General features: G+C 36.0%; 1 protein-coding gene across 1 annotated transcript; it reads right to left on the minus strand.

Annotated features, from left to right (window-relative positions):
• Positions 1–538: 538 nt before the first annotated feature.
• On the minus strand, positions 539–15923 carry LOC141816847 (enhancer of mRNA-decapping protein 4-like). The gene is made up of 12 exons (XM_074704578.1): positions 15152–15923; positions 12378–12427; positions 12155–12311; positions 11745–11963; positions 9748–9876; positions 7945–9519; positions 2698–3045; positions 2292–2411; positions 1887–2057; positions 1624–1785; positions 1278–1421; positions 539–997 (listed from the first exon to the last, which is right to left on the minus strand). Exons 1-12 carry the CDS (start codon positions 15881–15883, stop codon positions 689–691), a joined length of 4116 nt encoding a protein of 1371 aa, XP_074560679.1. The 5' UTR covers positions 15884–15923; the 3' UTR covers positions 539–688.
• Between the last annotated feature and the right edge of the window lie 1053 nt (positions 15924–16976).

The raw sequence follows: 16976 nt of genomic DNA on the forward strand, positions 1-16976 counted from the left end.
ATGTTTCCATATTACACATATAATTATCATTGCTTTTAAATTAATTTATTTACCATTCAACTTGAAGATGATCTATTTCCTCACAAAGTCGCTGGTGATGCAATGAGATGTGAATGATAGTGAATTGTTAACTTCAATTTAATAATTTGATGCCAATGTAGACCAAATAAGATTAGTGGCAATGCAAAAGAATCATGATGATCAAAATAAAATAAAATAAAATTTCTTCAAATTAAAAAAGAAGAAGAAGAATTTTATACCAAAAAAACAAGTGAAGTTGTAAGTTGGCACGAACTACATGGGGTATAAAGGGAGCAAAACAGTTGACTAATATTACTGGTAGTCCCCTATGGAATCTGAAATTGAAAGTTAATACTTGCATGATTGCGAAATCAATCTACTATCCACAATTAGGATTTAGGAAGATGGAAATACACCATGAACTACCAAAGATGCAGCAACATGCAAATTCACGATTACTCTGCAAATACATCTGTAGTAGGCAACAAATTGGAAAGGTTTCGACAGTGTTATCTGATAAACACAAAAAAAAAGACCTTGGGATATTGATAACCAACCTCTTTTGTCCTTGTTCATCCCTTTATACACAACTTCTAATCAGAAATGAGCTTCCAAAAGAACTGAATTTGTTGTGATTGCAGAGGGAGGACGACAATTTAGCTGGGGATCATTTACAGCTCAACAGCACTGAATTTATAACATGCATTACTAAACGCAAGTTGGGTAAGTCGGAGGCAACTGTAGTTGGAAGTGATCTTTGATGAGCTAGTATACTATAAACCTGCTCAAAGATCGGTCGTACATATGATGTGATTGTAGGATCTGCTGGATTGATTTGGACGGCCACATCCGTTATCCAGCCTATCTTCCTCAATGTCTCATTGCTAATGTCACATGTCAGCTGCTGTAGAAGGGCTAGAAGAACTCCTTGGCTTAGAGGAGGAGGCACCGTGCAACAAATAGCATGCAAGTCAACCTGAAAAATGGAACTGGATAATGTTAAAGGTTTGCATAACTAAACATCATGAAAAGAGAAGAAGCATAAGCAAAAGGCATTTCTACAGTTTGAAGCATGTAAGAGAAAGGAAATGAGTATATGCAAAAGGGATTCCAATAGTTTCAAGTATGCAAGAAACACAAAATAAATAAAGTAACCTAGAGATCTAAGAGCAGTATGAGAAATGTGAAACAAACAAACAAAAAAGGGTGGCCATGTTGATGGACAAGTTTTGAGTGAGAGTAATAGCAAAACACACCTGCATACATAACCAAGACACAAGGGACACATCGCTTCTTTGAAGAGCTAAAGTGAAAGCTTCCTCATACTTGTGTTCGGATATTAATCGTGATAATTCTGTTTTCGGATCAATAGGTGCCTCTATTTGCTGAACAGACAAGGCCTGCAAGGGAAAAAACATCCATTGTTCCTCATACTTGTAACCAGTTGTCAGATTCAATGAATGCATGTCAGAGTCAAGACTTAAGAAGAATTGTGGGAAACAAAGTTCTCCATCCACATGTATGCAAATGCGTCTGTGTTTTTTTGAGTGTTAATATGAGTGGAAGAGAGAGCGATCACAAGTGATGGGAGTTCATGTTTACCATCTCTGGAAGACCAGGTATGGATCCATTGCTCTGCTGCAAGGTAATAGGATGAGCTGAGTTTGTGTTTTCAGCAGCAATAAGAGCTAACAGCTTACGCTGGCCATCGATCAACTCAGTGGTGAAATTCTGGGTCATTGATGAGGCCGAATTGATAGCATCCTGTAGAGACAGGAGTGTAAGGTCACTACAAAGATTAATTTAGTAGTACATAGAAAAACATACCAAGAATTTTACAATACAGTCTAAAGTTCAATATCTACCCTCAAAGTAAGTGCCAAGGGAGTATGTGCTGCCTCAAGCTGTTGCTGAGAAGCAACAGTATGTTCGCTCATTCCTTTCTGGAACACACAGTCTATTTGCTCAAACATTGTTTTACAAAACTGCTCAAATGCAGGTACCACTGAGGATTCTATGGAGGATCTTAAAGCATCCTGCATGATTAGGGACAGTTAAAGAGAATTTAAAAGCAAACCAAGGTGTCTTCTGGTGACCAACATGTTTATAAATTATATAAGCGATAACAGCAGAACATAAATGTAAAACAATCACACAGCTCTCTCTCTCTAAATATATATATATCTCTATCTCTCTCTAACAGATGGTGTTTGTTAAAATAATAATAATAAAAAAATAATAATAATAATAATGACTTGTCCCTTCCCTACCTGAAGCACTTGCTTTCCAGAAGTTTGGAACTGCATTTGAATTTGTCTTGATAGTGTAGAATCAAGCTTTGAAGAAACGGACTTGTCCAATTGATTCACAGCTTTATCCCCCACTCCTCTCTGAGAGCAAAACATAAGACAATTGGGAAAAATCCAAAAGATAATTTCCTTTGTATGACATGCCTCAGAATAATGGAGAGGTATGGCATTTATCTCTCGGGAATTTATTATGAGCTTCACATCTCTTGGAAGCCTGAAAATCAGTGCTTGCACCCAGTGTCATGCCCATTACATAAATTTCCAAGTGATACATTCAAAAATAGCTACTTACTGAGGAGATTAATGAATTTTATATATTTAATAGGTAATAAAAAATAAATAAGAAATTAATAGGTATAAGGAAAACCTGGAATGATTCTGTGATCGCAGAAGAAATAATTGGTGTAATTGCACGTGCTATAGTAGGCCCAACTGCAGATATTTCCTTCTTTAAAATCCTGTCCAAAATTGCAGGCAAATCCTTGTTCACAACATTCATGATTACATTTATAATATGTTGTGTCTGGTCCTTTCCAATCCGCTCCCGTTTTGCATTTTCTCCTTGAAAACGAATTAGCAGAGCATCTGTGTTCGCTTTAATAGCTTTCTCCATACCCCGGCCTAACGCTGCCTCCACTCTTTTGCCTTCTTTGACAACAGGTGCAGCCACCATACTGCTCATTTGCTTCTGCATTTCCTTTTGCATGATCATGAGCTAAGGAAACAAATTAAAGTGAGTTTCTTAGACAGCTCATCTTAAGCAGATAAATAATACAAAACACAAACAGAGCATGAAGAATAATGATATTCACAATTAGTATCACAAACCAAGTTAGAGAAATTTATCATTCATATCACACACAGAAAGTACTCCCTTTCAATTATTTTTAAGTTTTAGCAATAGCCTTACCAAACTATGAAAAGAGGTACAAAACAAAAAAAAAGAGCAATCCGGTGCACGAAGCTCCCACCAATATGGAATCTCCTAGGAAAGGGTCTAGTGTACACAACCTTATCCTGCATTGCAAGAGTTTCTTTTTATGACTCGAACCCATGACCACTAGGTCACAAGACAGCAACTTTATCCATGAACATCAGGTGCAAAAACAAAAACAACAACAAAAACACAAGAATTTAACTACAATATAACCAAAGATTATGCAACAAATATCAGAAACCTGTGGTTTAAAGTTAGTTTTTGTATCATATCTTGCATGATTTAGCAGCAAAAATGAAGTCCTGATGCAGCACTAGTAGAGGAAGAGGAAAGAGATGAAAAGAAAAGAAAAGGTAGATAAGAGATACCGGAAAATAACTTCAATTATGGCTGATAACACCTTAAAAATGTGTAAATGAGCCTTTGAATCCAAAATAAAGATTAAAATAATAATAAATCATTGACTTGGTGGGAATCATGGTATCTCGCATTAGTTAACTCTTTCGCCTATGGCACTACATATAATCAATTTAATTTTAGCACTTGAATAAGTTTAGAATTTGAAAGTGTGTCGACATCACTCTCCACAGAAGATAAATCCATCCCAACAAGTTGAATTGGAACAGTAAATGTAACCAATATCTTCTAGAGAATCACAATATTTGCACTCATCTATATGATCATCTCTTCAATGAACAAGATAACGTTGCAAACAGCTTCAGTGTTGAGGCAAATAGATCATCTATGCAAGAGAATGTTCGTTCCACTAACAAAGACACTGCTAGAAATTATTTTCAAGTTGAACTATTCCAGGTTGTTTAAAACCCAAGTTAATAGGAATTCTCTCATCAAAGCTTATAAAGCTTCTCTATTACCCAACAAGTCCTAGTGTAAGACTAAACTCCTAATGTAGCACTAAACTTATGGTTTCACAATCTCCACCGTTTAAATCTTGATGTCCTCGTCAAGAACCAAACTCCAACTCGTAGCCTACAATTATGGCTAATTGACAACATGTGGAATCAATGGTGACTACATCATGCAAGCAACCCTTTCTAACACCTCACAATGCTTTGGATTAAGTCCTCTGATACCAACTATCAGCCTACTTGTATACTTGTATGAAAGAATTAGTGCATTAAATGTTCAGTTCTACCCAATGACCCAAAATGCATATACAAGTTAATATGCATTCTCATATAAGCCTATAAAGCTTCTCTACTAACCCCACAGTGAGTAAGCATTAAGATAAATTTTCTCATAAGTATAACGTGGATTAGTAGCTCAAATGAAACTTCTAAAATGATATCATGGAGGCTCAAGATGCGTTTGAACAAGAATTGTGATCTTCTACATGAAATATCATGTAGATCTATGGGATACTACTAGTACCTATTGGGTTCTTTAACAATACAATTTCATGCATTTTTTATTCTCAATTTAACCAAATTTTGATAGATTTCATCAATATTTTAATGCAATTTAACTAATTTCTTTGCTCTAAATCTCTTCTCAATTCTTTGTGAAATACCTATTTCTCAAAAAATATGTGATTTGTCATTGTCAACACCACTCCAACCTAGGTGATCTGTATTGGTACTGACTGACTTTGCCATCTACAGTGATAGGTGATCTTGTCCATAGTGTTCATGAGACAAGGTTTATATAGTTGGACCTCAAATAGTTCAAGCTGTCCATTCTTAATTTTATGAAATCAAGTTCATTTTCAATAAAAAAAAATTAGTTCCAAGAATATCACACCGCCATCATAGCTTCTTGAGCTGCACTCTCAACATCATAGTGGTGGTACTGCTCTCTCAATAACTCTTTTTTTTGTTCCATCAAGAATAAACCATACACCCATAACACAAGAAGTATAAAAGAATAGCTAACCAACACGAGTTGGAATAGACAGAGCACAGTAAATATGCTATTGATGGCCTTTTGTTCTGGATCAAAATGTGACGAACGGGGTGCATATTTTTATATGCTAGGATTAGGAAGACAATGCACGTCTTTTTGGGATTAAAATATAAAGGATAACATAGAGTCTTTTTTTTTAAAGAGAAAAATTATTGATCTATGTAAAAAAAGTTTAACATACAACCAAAAAAAATTGAAATGAGGTTATGATATTATTCGTATGATATGAGACAATCTGGTTGTTGAAATTGCACATAACGTGCACAACATTATCTATCAATATGTGAAGATGCCTTTTTTCACAAATCCAGCTTTTTTCCTGCTTACGCCTTAACAAGGATGCTTTTTCCTTTAGCAGGACCTATAAACCTCTACACTTCCAAATCATTACCAACCATTGCACATTATGAGCCCAATCAGATGTCAGATCTTGAATATAAAAGTTCAAGTTTTGTGCATGCCTTTCATGAAGGCAGGGCATGGATAGATGCAGTCAAGTCTCCTCGTGACTGTTGGCAGTGATCTCAAGAACAGTAGGAATGGTAGAATATTAGAGACTCAATGCAGGTCTGCAATGCAGCATCGGAAAATCTGCTCATGATCCAAAATGGCAGTTGCTGATTTGGATAAGAATGGAGCACTACAAGTGATATGATAGAGGGTGGGGGTGTTGTGTCATAATGACCATAACGCATCTCCATATGCAGTGTCAATTTCCTGTCGTATGGAAGGAAGAGCCCTGACAAAAGTAAAGGTGCTCATAGGCCTCCTCATTGGAATGTTGCAGACTGACTTGCAGTAGGGTGGTTGGTGTTTGTGCTGGAGAAGATGGAGTTTTGAAGGATTAAGGTAGGGTGTCTAAGGAAATGCCTGCAAAAGGGGTAGGAGGGAGCTGATTGTGGCAATTTGGTGGCGTGTTGTGTTCTAGGAAAAAATTAGTCTGTCAAGTTTCGGTGGTTGGTGTTTGTGTTGGAGAAGATGGAGTTTTGAAGGATTAAGGTAGGGTGTCTAAGGAAATGCCTGCAAAAGGGGTAGGAGGGAGCTGATTGTGGCAATTTGGTGGCGTGTTGTGTTCTAGGAAACAATTAGTCTGTCAAGTTTCGGTGGTAGAGGGTGGCAATGGTAGTGCAATGGCAAGCACTTGCTTCATTAGGAATTCTATGTCAGGAGCTAACATATTTGCTAGAGTGGACGCAATGAGTAGGAACTAGAGATGCAGAAGAATTTGACTTTTATGATCAATCGATGTGAGCATGGATAGAGGAAGAGAACTGAGAGAGGAGAAGAGTGAAGAAAAAATTTATTTGTTGAGACCTGCAAATTGACTAATTCCCCTATGTTATAAAATGGTAAAATTTTGGAATTTGAAAGTTATTCTACATAACTAATGAAGAATGTTGCAGTAGTATGTTATTCATCCAATGATTGTTATATAAATGGGTAACTTGTTTAGTTTCGTTATTAGTGGGTAGTTTATCAGTTTGGTGGATAGTTTATATGCCAAATGTCTATATATGGCATCATGCCTAATGTTTAAAGTAGTGCAATAGTTTAAAATTAAAGAGTTCTTCCCCCCTTTCCATCCTGAATCAGATCTTGATGCAGAACCACCACAGGAGGGATGACAGAGGGGACAGAAGAGGGAGACACGACAAGGAATTGATTTATAATAACTAACATCACATGTTTAGTTTATCAAAACATGTCTATGGATAGGCATTAAACAAAAAACTAAAAACAATACCCACTGATATACCAACCACTTTAACCCACAAAGACACTACCCTTATTATACACCAATTCCTAGAATAACCCTAATTATTAGTTAAACTGTTCTAGAATTTGTAGGTGTAAGCATCACCTATCCAATTATGGTTCATGCCATATCCTATCTGCCAGTAACATAAAAATCACAGATCAATCCAAAAGATTTTACACATTTTACATTAGATGACTACAGTGCCAATTTAATTGTCATAAACCAATTATCAGTTGTGTCAATAATATCAACTAAACTATTCTTTTTGCAAAAATAATTTTACAAGATATGATTCAAGATTAGCTAAACTTTCTTAAAAGTAAAATTATAGTAAAAGACAAGACTGTTTTAAAACTATTAATTTATTTAATAAATAGCATAATCACACTCTTTTCTTTCAATATTTCTCCCTATAAAACGTGTTTTGGTTTGGGTTGGGTCGTGATATTGGGTCATTTCTAACATAGTCATCCAAAATAACATGCCAATAAAAATCAGAAAAAGATTCCTAACATTTTCATCCAAAACAGCAGACCAATAAAACCAGAAAATGTCTGCTAGAAAAGCTCTCTGTTCCACATCATATTATGTTGAAAAGCTCCAAATTGCATTTCCCAACAGCAAAGTAGATGGAACTTTTCTTATTCTAAATATAGTATATCCCCCAGAAAACAATGAGAACAATATTCCTCACATGAACAACCAAATAAGAATGACCCAAAGGTTATACACCAAATTAAGATTTAGATTCAAATCAAGAAATTGTGTCTAGAAGACAGGGTTCTTAAGTAAAAAAGTTAGCTAAAAAGATTTAAAGAAATGTTTTCTTCTGATAGATTAGAATTCACAAGAAAAAAATGCCATGAAAATTCATTTTTTGGACACAGGAAAGAGAAAGAATGAAGAGAGTGTTGAATGCCTACTTACAACTGTGTGCTTGCAAATATAAAACTAACAACCAGAAAAAAGAAACATGAAGTTAGGTGCTGAAATACCTGGTTCAACATTTCTTGTACAGCAAGAATCTGAGGAATGGAAGCATCAGGAGTTGGTACACTAGAACCAATCCCTTCATTCAAAGAATCAGTAGAAGCAAAAGGGCTTGACGACTGAGATGAAATGCCAGTTTCTTGATATGGCTTTTGTTGCTTCATTCCTTTATCAGCAGAAAAATAATGTGGTGTTGCATTAACAGTGTATTCCTTTTCACTTCTATCCTTGTTGTAGTCTACCTCCTCGAGGGTAGCAGGTTGCTTACCTGTTGTCTCAGCGGAGACATCTCCATTGAAAATTGCTATCATACAAGAGTTCTCATTGTCAACCTCAAGTTCAGTTTCTAAATTCTGAGAAGACATTTGCCTATTCTCAATAAAAGAAGCTTCAAGCAATTTTTGAGAATCAAAATCCTCTTGACCTCGCTGGTCCTCCCCTGTGGCCATTGCTTCTATTTTTTCGCTCTCCATTTTGGTATCTGCAATCATATCTCGAGTCTTGGCATCTTCAATTACAGGATCCAGATTGGCATGGCTAATTTCTGAGGAACCTATGATACCTGACAGAATTTCTGATGGCGTAATTAGGTGTGTCATGTTTCCACTAGGCTTAAACATCAAAAGGGGATTTGGTACTATAGAAGGGTCATCCTTTCCAGATTTAGAATCATCTTTTTGCAACTTATTATTTATGGAAGGAACATCAGGTGGACTCTTAACAACTGAGTCAATTCTCCTGTCAATTGAATGATCAAACACTAATTGATCCACGATATGATCGCTAATAGTCACTCCTTGCTTAGAACCTTTATCAGAGATATTCTTGCTTGCTCTTCCTACTAGGTCTGGATTCACAGATACAGAAGATGAAACATGCTGAGCATCAGTATCTTTCTCAGCAGGTTGAGGGACGCTTGTTTTGTCTTGAAGTTTAGCTGTATTGGCTTGAGATGTACTTGTGACCACAGGAGCAACCAAGTTTGTAGGATATGGAGTTGCTAATGCACCATGGCTGCTTATTATAGGGTGCAGTTGTGGCGAGGAACTTACACCAATAGGATCGGTATAAGGTCCTAGAGATGATGCTGACACAGATAATCCTTCTGAACTAAGAGAATAAGAAGGGCAAGAGAGAGCATCTTTTGCCAAAACATTAGAAGATGGTGGTGGTAAACATTGGGTCAGATCCAATGCATATTGCTGAATAGCCTGTGTCTGGACACAATAAAGTTGAACCAATTGTTCCCCCTCAAGAAGTGAGTCACTTGTACCAGTAAGACTCAAAATAGGCATTGCAACAGTAAAATCTGCTATATAGTCAATACGTGTACAAGCTGGAGATAGGCCATAGTCTATATGCACTGCATATATAGCATTCTTCCTAGCATTCGCAATAACTACCAGATTTGCTTTAGGCAAAACTACAATTTGGTTAAAAAATGCCTCCTCATCATGAGGTTCTGAAGAACTTTTTAAGTCCAAGATCTGACTACACTGCCAAGATTCAGAATCAGTAGCCGAAAGCCAACCTTCTTCACCAGCAGAAGTCCAGATTTTTAATTCTCGATTTAAAGGCCCCTGCAACAGAACGGTGTCATTACAAATGAGATGATGTGAGAAAGACCGAAAGTTGCCAATGGATGAAGCATAGCACAAAGAATTACTATTAAATAAGTACCAACATATGCATCAAGCAATACACTAATGTTATTCACAACACCTCCATTGTAAAATCAATAGTGTGATAACAAAGGAAATATGTGTTGCACAAATACTAATCAAGGCACAGGGACTATAGTATGTTACCGCAGTGATCAGATTGATGTGCTCAGGCCGATTAGGAGATGTGATGAAAGCAACTGTATTAACAGGTTGACCATCATGTGGTCTCAACGTGGCAAGTGGTACTGCTTTGCGATCTGCCCATATCTTTACCTGTGATGAAATGAAAAGGGACAGAAAATAAGGGTTTAATAACTAAAGCAAGACTATCAAGAAATACAGAAAATTGTGACTAATTAACTATTTAGATTCAATTGTTATCACTCCTTAGCAAAAGTGGGAACGTTAGATTTCAACCTTACAGAAAAGATCCTACCATCCTTTCCCAATCAGAACAAATAGGATAAAAATATCACAAAGAATGAAAGGAAAATAAAACGGAGCAAGAGTATCTCATAATAAGGTATAACAAACCAATCACTTTGTCAATAGATGAACATGACTAGGATGCCTCATATATTAAAACCAACTGAGTCTTGAGGAAATGTGCAATTGTGCATTCAATAAATGGTGGGAAGTCACAGAAATGGTGCATTAGTCATTCACAGATTGCAAGATACAGCTGAGCAGTTGTGCAGGATATCATTGCATAAAAACGAGGAAATAAAAAGATGGAGATAAATAAATAAACCAACTGACCTGAAAATTTTAGCAATGAAATTAATTGATTCTTTATGATGTGACCCAATGCCCGAGAATGTTAGAAAAAATCAAAGAATGTGTTCAAAGTACTTCCATTTAAAAAATTCATAAATTGAGTAAAAACACAGAAAGATTTGTTTCTTTGAAAATTTTTACCTGATAATCAAAACAGTACCCCATTCATTAGAAATGTCAAACTGGCCCTTTTCAAAATCTTCAGAAAGCACCTTTTGACTAGAAAGATCAAAAGAACCCTTTTCAAAATCATCAAAAGGGGACTCCTCTAATAGCTAAAATACCTTTTTTTATCTCCATCCCATTTAAAATAGAAGTTTATAAAATCTAAATTCAACCTCAAATGATAAAAAATATATTTTTTATTATTTTTATAAATCTGAAGTTTTTTAAGAACTATGAATCCGGATTTATAAAGTAAAAATTATAAATTAGACAAATCCAATCTTTAATTTGGTAAAAGTTATAAGATTCAATTTTCAAAAAGCCAAATTTTTACAAGCAACTTTTATAAAATTCAAAATTTTATTTCCAAAAACCTGAGCTAATTTTATAAACTATGAATTTCCATAACAAAATTCAACAAACCAATTTTTCAAATATTTTTAATAGAATCAGAACCTTAATTTTATAAGTTATGAATTTATAAAATCTTAATTACCAAAATTATAATTTATAAATTTTCTTTTAAAGATTTCATATTAGAGAGTAGGAGAACCCTTTTGATTTTTGCAAATCAAACTTTCCATTAAAAAAAACCCACCAATGCCACAGAAAAATTGCATTCCTGCATAGTAAAAAAGTAAATGGGGAGACCATAAAAGGACTAAACTCCATACTTAAAAAACAGACTACATCACCCATTTTCTGCTTCAGCAACCTTATCCATATTTTTCTTCCAAAACTATGAAACTAAGTGATCAGTGGTCAATGGAGTACATAGAATTCAACTCCCAATCTACAAAAATTGAGATGGAGCCTAAATATTAATCGAAATACACAGGAAAAACCTTCATATTGTTGTCAGAACTACAGTATCCATTGCAAATTGGTTGCTTTAAACTTTCAGTTAGTTGCATGATTGAGATTGGGCACACTATGGTAAAAACACCACCACAAACATAAACATCTAGAATAGAAGAACACAACTATCAAGAAGACTAATCTTAATTGAAGATGTTTGAGAGTAAGTTCCTCCTTGTGGATCAATATAAGAAAGGATGGAATGGCTATTGGCTATTTAAACAGCAATTTGAAATCAACAGAAAGCAGTTTGAATTAGCTCAAACAAGCAAACTCCGTTATTCTCATTGATATTAATAATTAGCTTGCAAGATAAGTAAAGTGAATGGCGAGTTGCAAACCATGCCATCTTTTGATCCTGACACCAATCGAGTTATCATCCACTGGGATATAGATAAATCTGTCACTTCAGCATCATGCTTTCCCACAAGCTGGACCCCATCAATTGGTTTCTCAACAGGACACTTGACAGGTTCGTCAGCTGAAAATTCTTTTCCTCTTCCAAGTTTAATCGTGTCAATTTTTAGCACATAATTCCCAATGGCAACAAATAAAATCTCCTGCAAAAAGATTACTTGAACTTAGGTTCACATGATCATTTGAAAAAAAAAAAAATTATTCACACCTAAAAACAAACAAACAAAAGATGCATTTGACAGCAGTAATTATATGGGAAAAACATAATTAGACAATGAAGATACAAAAACTATGTTTTCCAGTAACTCATGTAATAATTATAAGTTGAGCTTACTTGCATGTGAGAGTGCCAACAAACTCGTGGATGAAAAGACTGCCCATCTCCAACAATCTGAACGGCAATTATTATTTTTTCTGATATCTGTGGCTTTTCTTCTTCATCTGGTCCCTCATCAATCTTCCACACAAAGACCCTTCCATCAATGCTCGCACTGAAAAAAAAAAGTTATATGAATGACAATGAAGAATATAGATATGAACCATGCAATAGTAGGTACCTTGCCAAAAGGTGAACATCTTCAGCGAAGAAAGTCATGTCTGTAACTCGCTGAAGTGCAAATAAAAAAATGTAATAAGTGTATATGAATAAAAAAAATACAACCAATCTAGGATTGCAAAGCCACCATTTGTTGTAGCATGAGTAAATCCTATTAAAAAAAGGAAAGAACTCATGAGAAAAGAAAGAACATGCTTTTTAAGTATTAAATACTAGTGAGGGTGGCAGGAAAACACCATTTACTTCTGCAGCATAATGAGAGTAACATTAAAAGGGCATAAACAACTGTTTCGTAAGAAGATAAAATATGGAATCATAATATTAGCATTGGCTAGGGATTTTTTTACCAGAGAATCCTGATGAGATTACATTTTGCAAATGGTGTATTAGCAGGGCAATTTGACTTGCAAGCTTAAGTGTACTAACAGACTATCAAACTGGTAGTGAATTGTTTAAGCTGTCGACCATTATGGCAGACATGGCAAGAAAAGAAGCGACAGAACATTACCCGAGTCCATTGATCTTTGTGCAACAAACAATAAGTTGTGCTAATCCCAACCATTTGGGGTTGGCTTCACCAACCTCAGTGCCTCACAGTAGCCATTAACTTAGGGGTGTCAATAGGCCATCTTCATGCCCAAACTGATGGCCCAGCTTTAATGGAGCCAAGCACAGCCTTGGGATGGTGCCAACCAATCCTAGCATAGGCTCAGGCATGGCCATAAGCCATGATTAGCACAGCAAGGAAAAAAATCAAAAAAATAAATATAAAATATAAACCATTTAAAATATATTATAATTAGCAAGGAATTACATGGTTTTGAAAAATATATATATAAACACGGCACAGATGTACTAATGAATACACATTCTGATTGGTTGACACACACACACACACACACAGCGTAAGTGTTATTGCTAGGATAGTGTCTTTGATCTCTGAAATCTGATGTGAAACAATGGAGAAAGGTTGGCAGCCAATGTCGCAACCTTTGACCACCTGAAAAGGGCTGCACATGATCAGTTTAGCTCCAACAGCAATCAGTATACAAATATGTCTCCAAATGAGGATGTAGGTAGATTACCCATGAAGCGACGACCTTAGAAAAACATCATTGGTTCAACTACAGTTGGTGGAAGAACATATCCTCCTTGAAGACTTGGATATATCACCCACAACATGATTGAGATTTGAGGATCATAGACCCCCAATCACGATGGTCTAGCCAAAGCCATGATGCAACCATAGGTCTCACAAGCCACTATGGTCCATCATTGTCACATCATCCTTGTCAATGATGCCAACTCAACGCCAAATAGGACTAAAGTCGAGGATTTGGTTTTGTGGAATAAGGATTGAAGATGGATAAGAAATTTGAGACCGGAGAAAGATGAGAAATGGAGAATGATAGATGATGGTGGAGAATAAGAGAATAGAGATGAGTATAATGGATGAGGAGGTGGAGGGGGGAAGATATTAATATATAATATTTTAGTATCTTTTGTACATTTTTAGTATAATTTAATCATTTTAATAATAAACTTACCACACACCCTATTATTAAATTTTTCTGAACGCCATATTGGGAATTTCAAGGGAAAATGTTGTTGCACTTGGCCTAGGCTATGTTCAATGTACAAGCCAAACTAAACTCGATCCAAGGATCATGACCAACTCTGCTCATGTAAAGATCGAGCCTAGCACACAGAGTATACCTGATTAAGTATACCTAATTTAATCTTGAGCCATGCATGGCCAACCCCAGGTCATAATGAGCTGGGCACACGTCTTGATCAAGCATCACTTACCATAAACCCATTTGCATGTCATGCGAGGCATGGCCCGACAAATTTAGAATTGGGTTGTGTCAAGGATGGCCCAACATGTTTAACACCTTTAATTGTAATCTATGTAAGGTTATGTTCATTAGAATTAAAGGATAATAAAATATTGTATCACACAAATGACAAATCACTAAATCAAAAATACCAATGTAAGATTAAACTCACTACAATAGCTTTATTAGTACTAATACTTCTAGCACTCCCCTCAAGCCAAACTATAGATACTATCTATTTTCAATGGAAACACTAATACTTCTAACACTCCCATCGAATGGAAAAACTTCAATCTTCAAGTTTGAATAAATTACAAACAACTATAAACTAAGGTATCCCATCCACATCAACCTACAAAAAATAACTATGGAGTAAGGTAACAGATCCACATCAACCCAAAACAACAAACAATAGATTTTGTTGAGGGTTATAATTCAAAAAAAAAAAAATCTAAAAATGAACCATGTTATAAACCCAGCATTGAGAATTCTAATATGATATAACAAGAAAACAATAGTAATCTATAGAGTGAACGGGAAGCATTTATCTAAATAGCAATGTTATAACCAACTTGTCCTCGGATGCACTCAAAGAACCATTAATATTAAAAAAATCCAAAATCCACATATAGACAATAACATAGAACCTAACAAAGTTTAGTTGGAAGTTTGGGCAAGTTCCATAAATATAATAAATTCTGCTGAAAGAATATAGCAATACATATGATGCTTCTTTGCTGTAAGAAGCAAAAGGCTAACAAATAATCATGACAGTCTACTTAACCACAGCACAATCATTGCATCATCTGAATTTTGTTAAAAAATTAATAATAATATATCAACCAATGTGCTAAGTCACCATTTAAATCAACAACCAAATATTAGCCACCAAGAAGCTATAACAAGCAAGTGATCCGAAGTTCCAAGCAATACCAACCTGGGAATGCCCCTTGAGAAGAGCACGCAATGCTGTGTTGATATTCAGCACGCGAATTGCCCCAAGCTTGAGCCCGTAACATATATATGTCCGATTAACAGCGATTTGGCGGCCTAAAACAAGACCTGGATCCGAAATGTACTTGGTAATAGGTGTGACTTCCAGCTGGGGCGGCTGCGACTCCCCTGGCAACCTAGAATCGACATCGAATACAGTCCGGTGTCCGTCTTCCACTAGGCGCCCTCGAGGCAGCTTGCTGCTTGACACGCTGGTCGGGACTGTCTGAGTCACAGTCAGTGTCATCGGCAGTGCCGTCGGGGTCTGATGCTGTATAGCCGCGTTGGCAGGCGGCGAGAGCTCGGATGGCACGGAGAAAGGAGGCGGCATCGAAACAGCGGATTCTAGCTGGGTCGGGGGATTCAACAGCGCCATGAGCCTGGCGCCGGGGTTGGTGTTGGCGGCAGGGTTAGGGACCGGGCTAGGGCTAGGGAGGTGAGGGCTGGGGGTGGGGTGAGATGTGGCAGGGTGGTGAAGGGGGTCCTGAGGGTAGCGGAGGAATGGGTGGTGGTGGAAGGGAGGGGTAGCAGGTGGATAGGAATACGCTGTGTGGGGCGGCGGAGAAGGGAACGATGGCGGCGGGGCGGAGTAGGCTGGCGGCTGGGAGAATGGCGGTGGGGCGGTGCTAGGGTTAGAAAGATTGAAAAGATTGGGGTTCCCTCCGGAGGAGGCCATCGGTGGGTGGGTAGTGAAGTGGCGCTGTGGCTTCAAAAAAGGGGAGGTCGGGGCGGATGGAGGACCGGAGCGAGCGAGAGAGAAGAGGAGAGTCCGAATGTGTGTGTGTGTGTGTGTGTTTTTGTTTGTTCTAATTTATCACTTGTGCCCAAGGCTTGATCAGTTTTGCAATCAATTCTAATGAATTAGCCAGATTTATTATATATATATATATATATAATTTTAAATTAATAAATCTATTACCGACTCATTAGATTTATAAAAAACCGTACTATAATATTAAATTTAAATGATATACTGTGCATTTAAAACACACAATTGTGAGTGATAACTGTTAAATGAATCAATCTATGATGGGACTAGGCGGGGTGGGCTAATCTACTAATATGATAAATTAAGAAATCTCTAATCCAATTTAATTCAAGGTGGGTTGCGGGTTAGATACCTTTCTGTATATATAACCTACGATGCTCTGTTAAAAAATAAAAAAATTTTAAAAATTTTAAATTTGAATTATAATTTAAATTGATTAAATTAAAATTTTTAAATTTGAATTATAATTTTTAAACTTGAATTGTAATTTAAATGGATAAAACTTACTAATTCATTAAGTTTTCTATTTTAATTTTAAAATCTAAAATAACTAAATAAATTTTGTCAATTCGCGGGTCAATCCAAGTCTATTGCGGGCTAACCCACACGGATTGTGGGCCTAAACGGACTAATCCATCTGAATCAATCTTAAAATAATTTACCTGAATTAATTCAATGATAAAAATTATATATATATATATATATATATATATATATATATATAATTTGAATTGATCATGAAATTTAATTTAGAAATTTAAAGTTGATCTGATCAACAATCAGATTAAAATAATTAAATGTTATTGGATTAAAATCTGAATAAGTTAACATTTCAGTAAAAAATGAAATTCGTCATCCTAACGATTTCATACAGTCGATTCTATGATCATTTGTGAAAAAGTAAATTGAGAAGCTACAGTTCGCTACAACGAAAGAAGACATTACCTCGACTTCGTTGAAATTCGAATCTTCATTATTTTAGTAATTTTGTTCTATTATA

This window comes from Curcuma longa, unplaced genomic scaffold, assembly GCF_044706935.1.
Source record: "Curcuma longa cultivar G26 ecotype Majalengka, Jawa Barat unplaced genomic scaffold, ITB_CL_G26_1.1 contig_18397, whole genome shotgun sequence".
Lineage (NCBI taxonomy): Eukaryota > Viridiplantae > Streptophyta > Magnoliopsida > Zingiberales > Zingiberaceae > Curcuma > Curcuma longa.

Coding starts and splice junctions, on each gene's coding strand:
- LOC141816847 (XM_074704578.1), bottom strand. CDS start 15,883: ATGGCCTCCTCCGGAGGGAACCCCAATCTTTTCAATCTTTCTAACCCT. Junction 9,877..11,744: donor CAGGATCAAAAGATGGCATG/GTTTGCAACTCG, acceptor ATTTCATCACAG/GTAAAGATATGGGCAGATCG. Junction 998..1,277: donor TGTCTTGGTTATGTATGCAG/GTGTGTTTTGCT, acceptor TCCATTTTTCAG/GTTGACTTGCATGCTATTTG.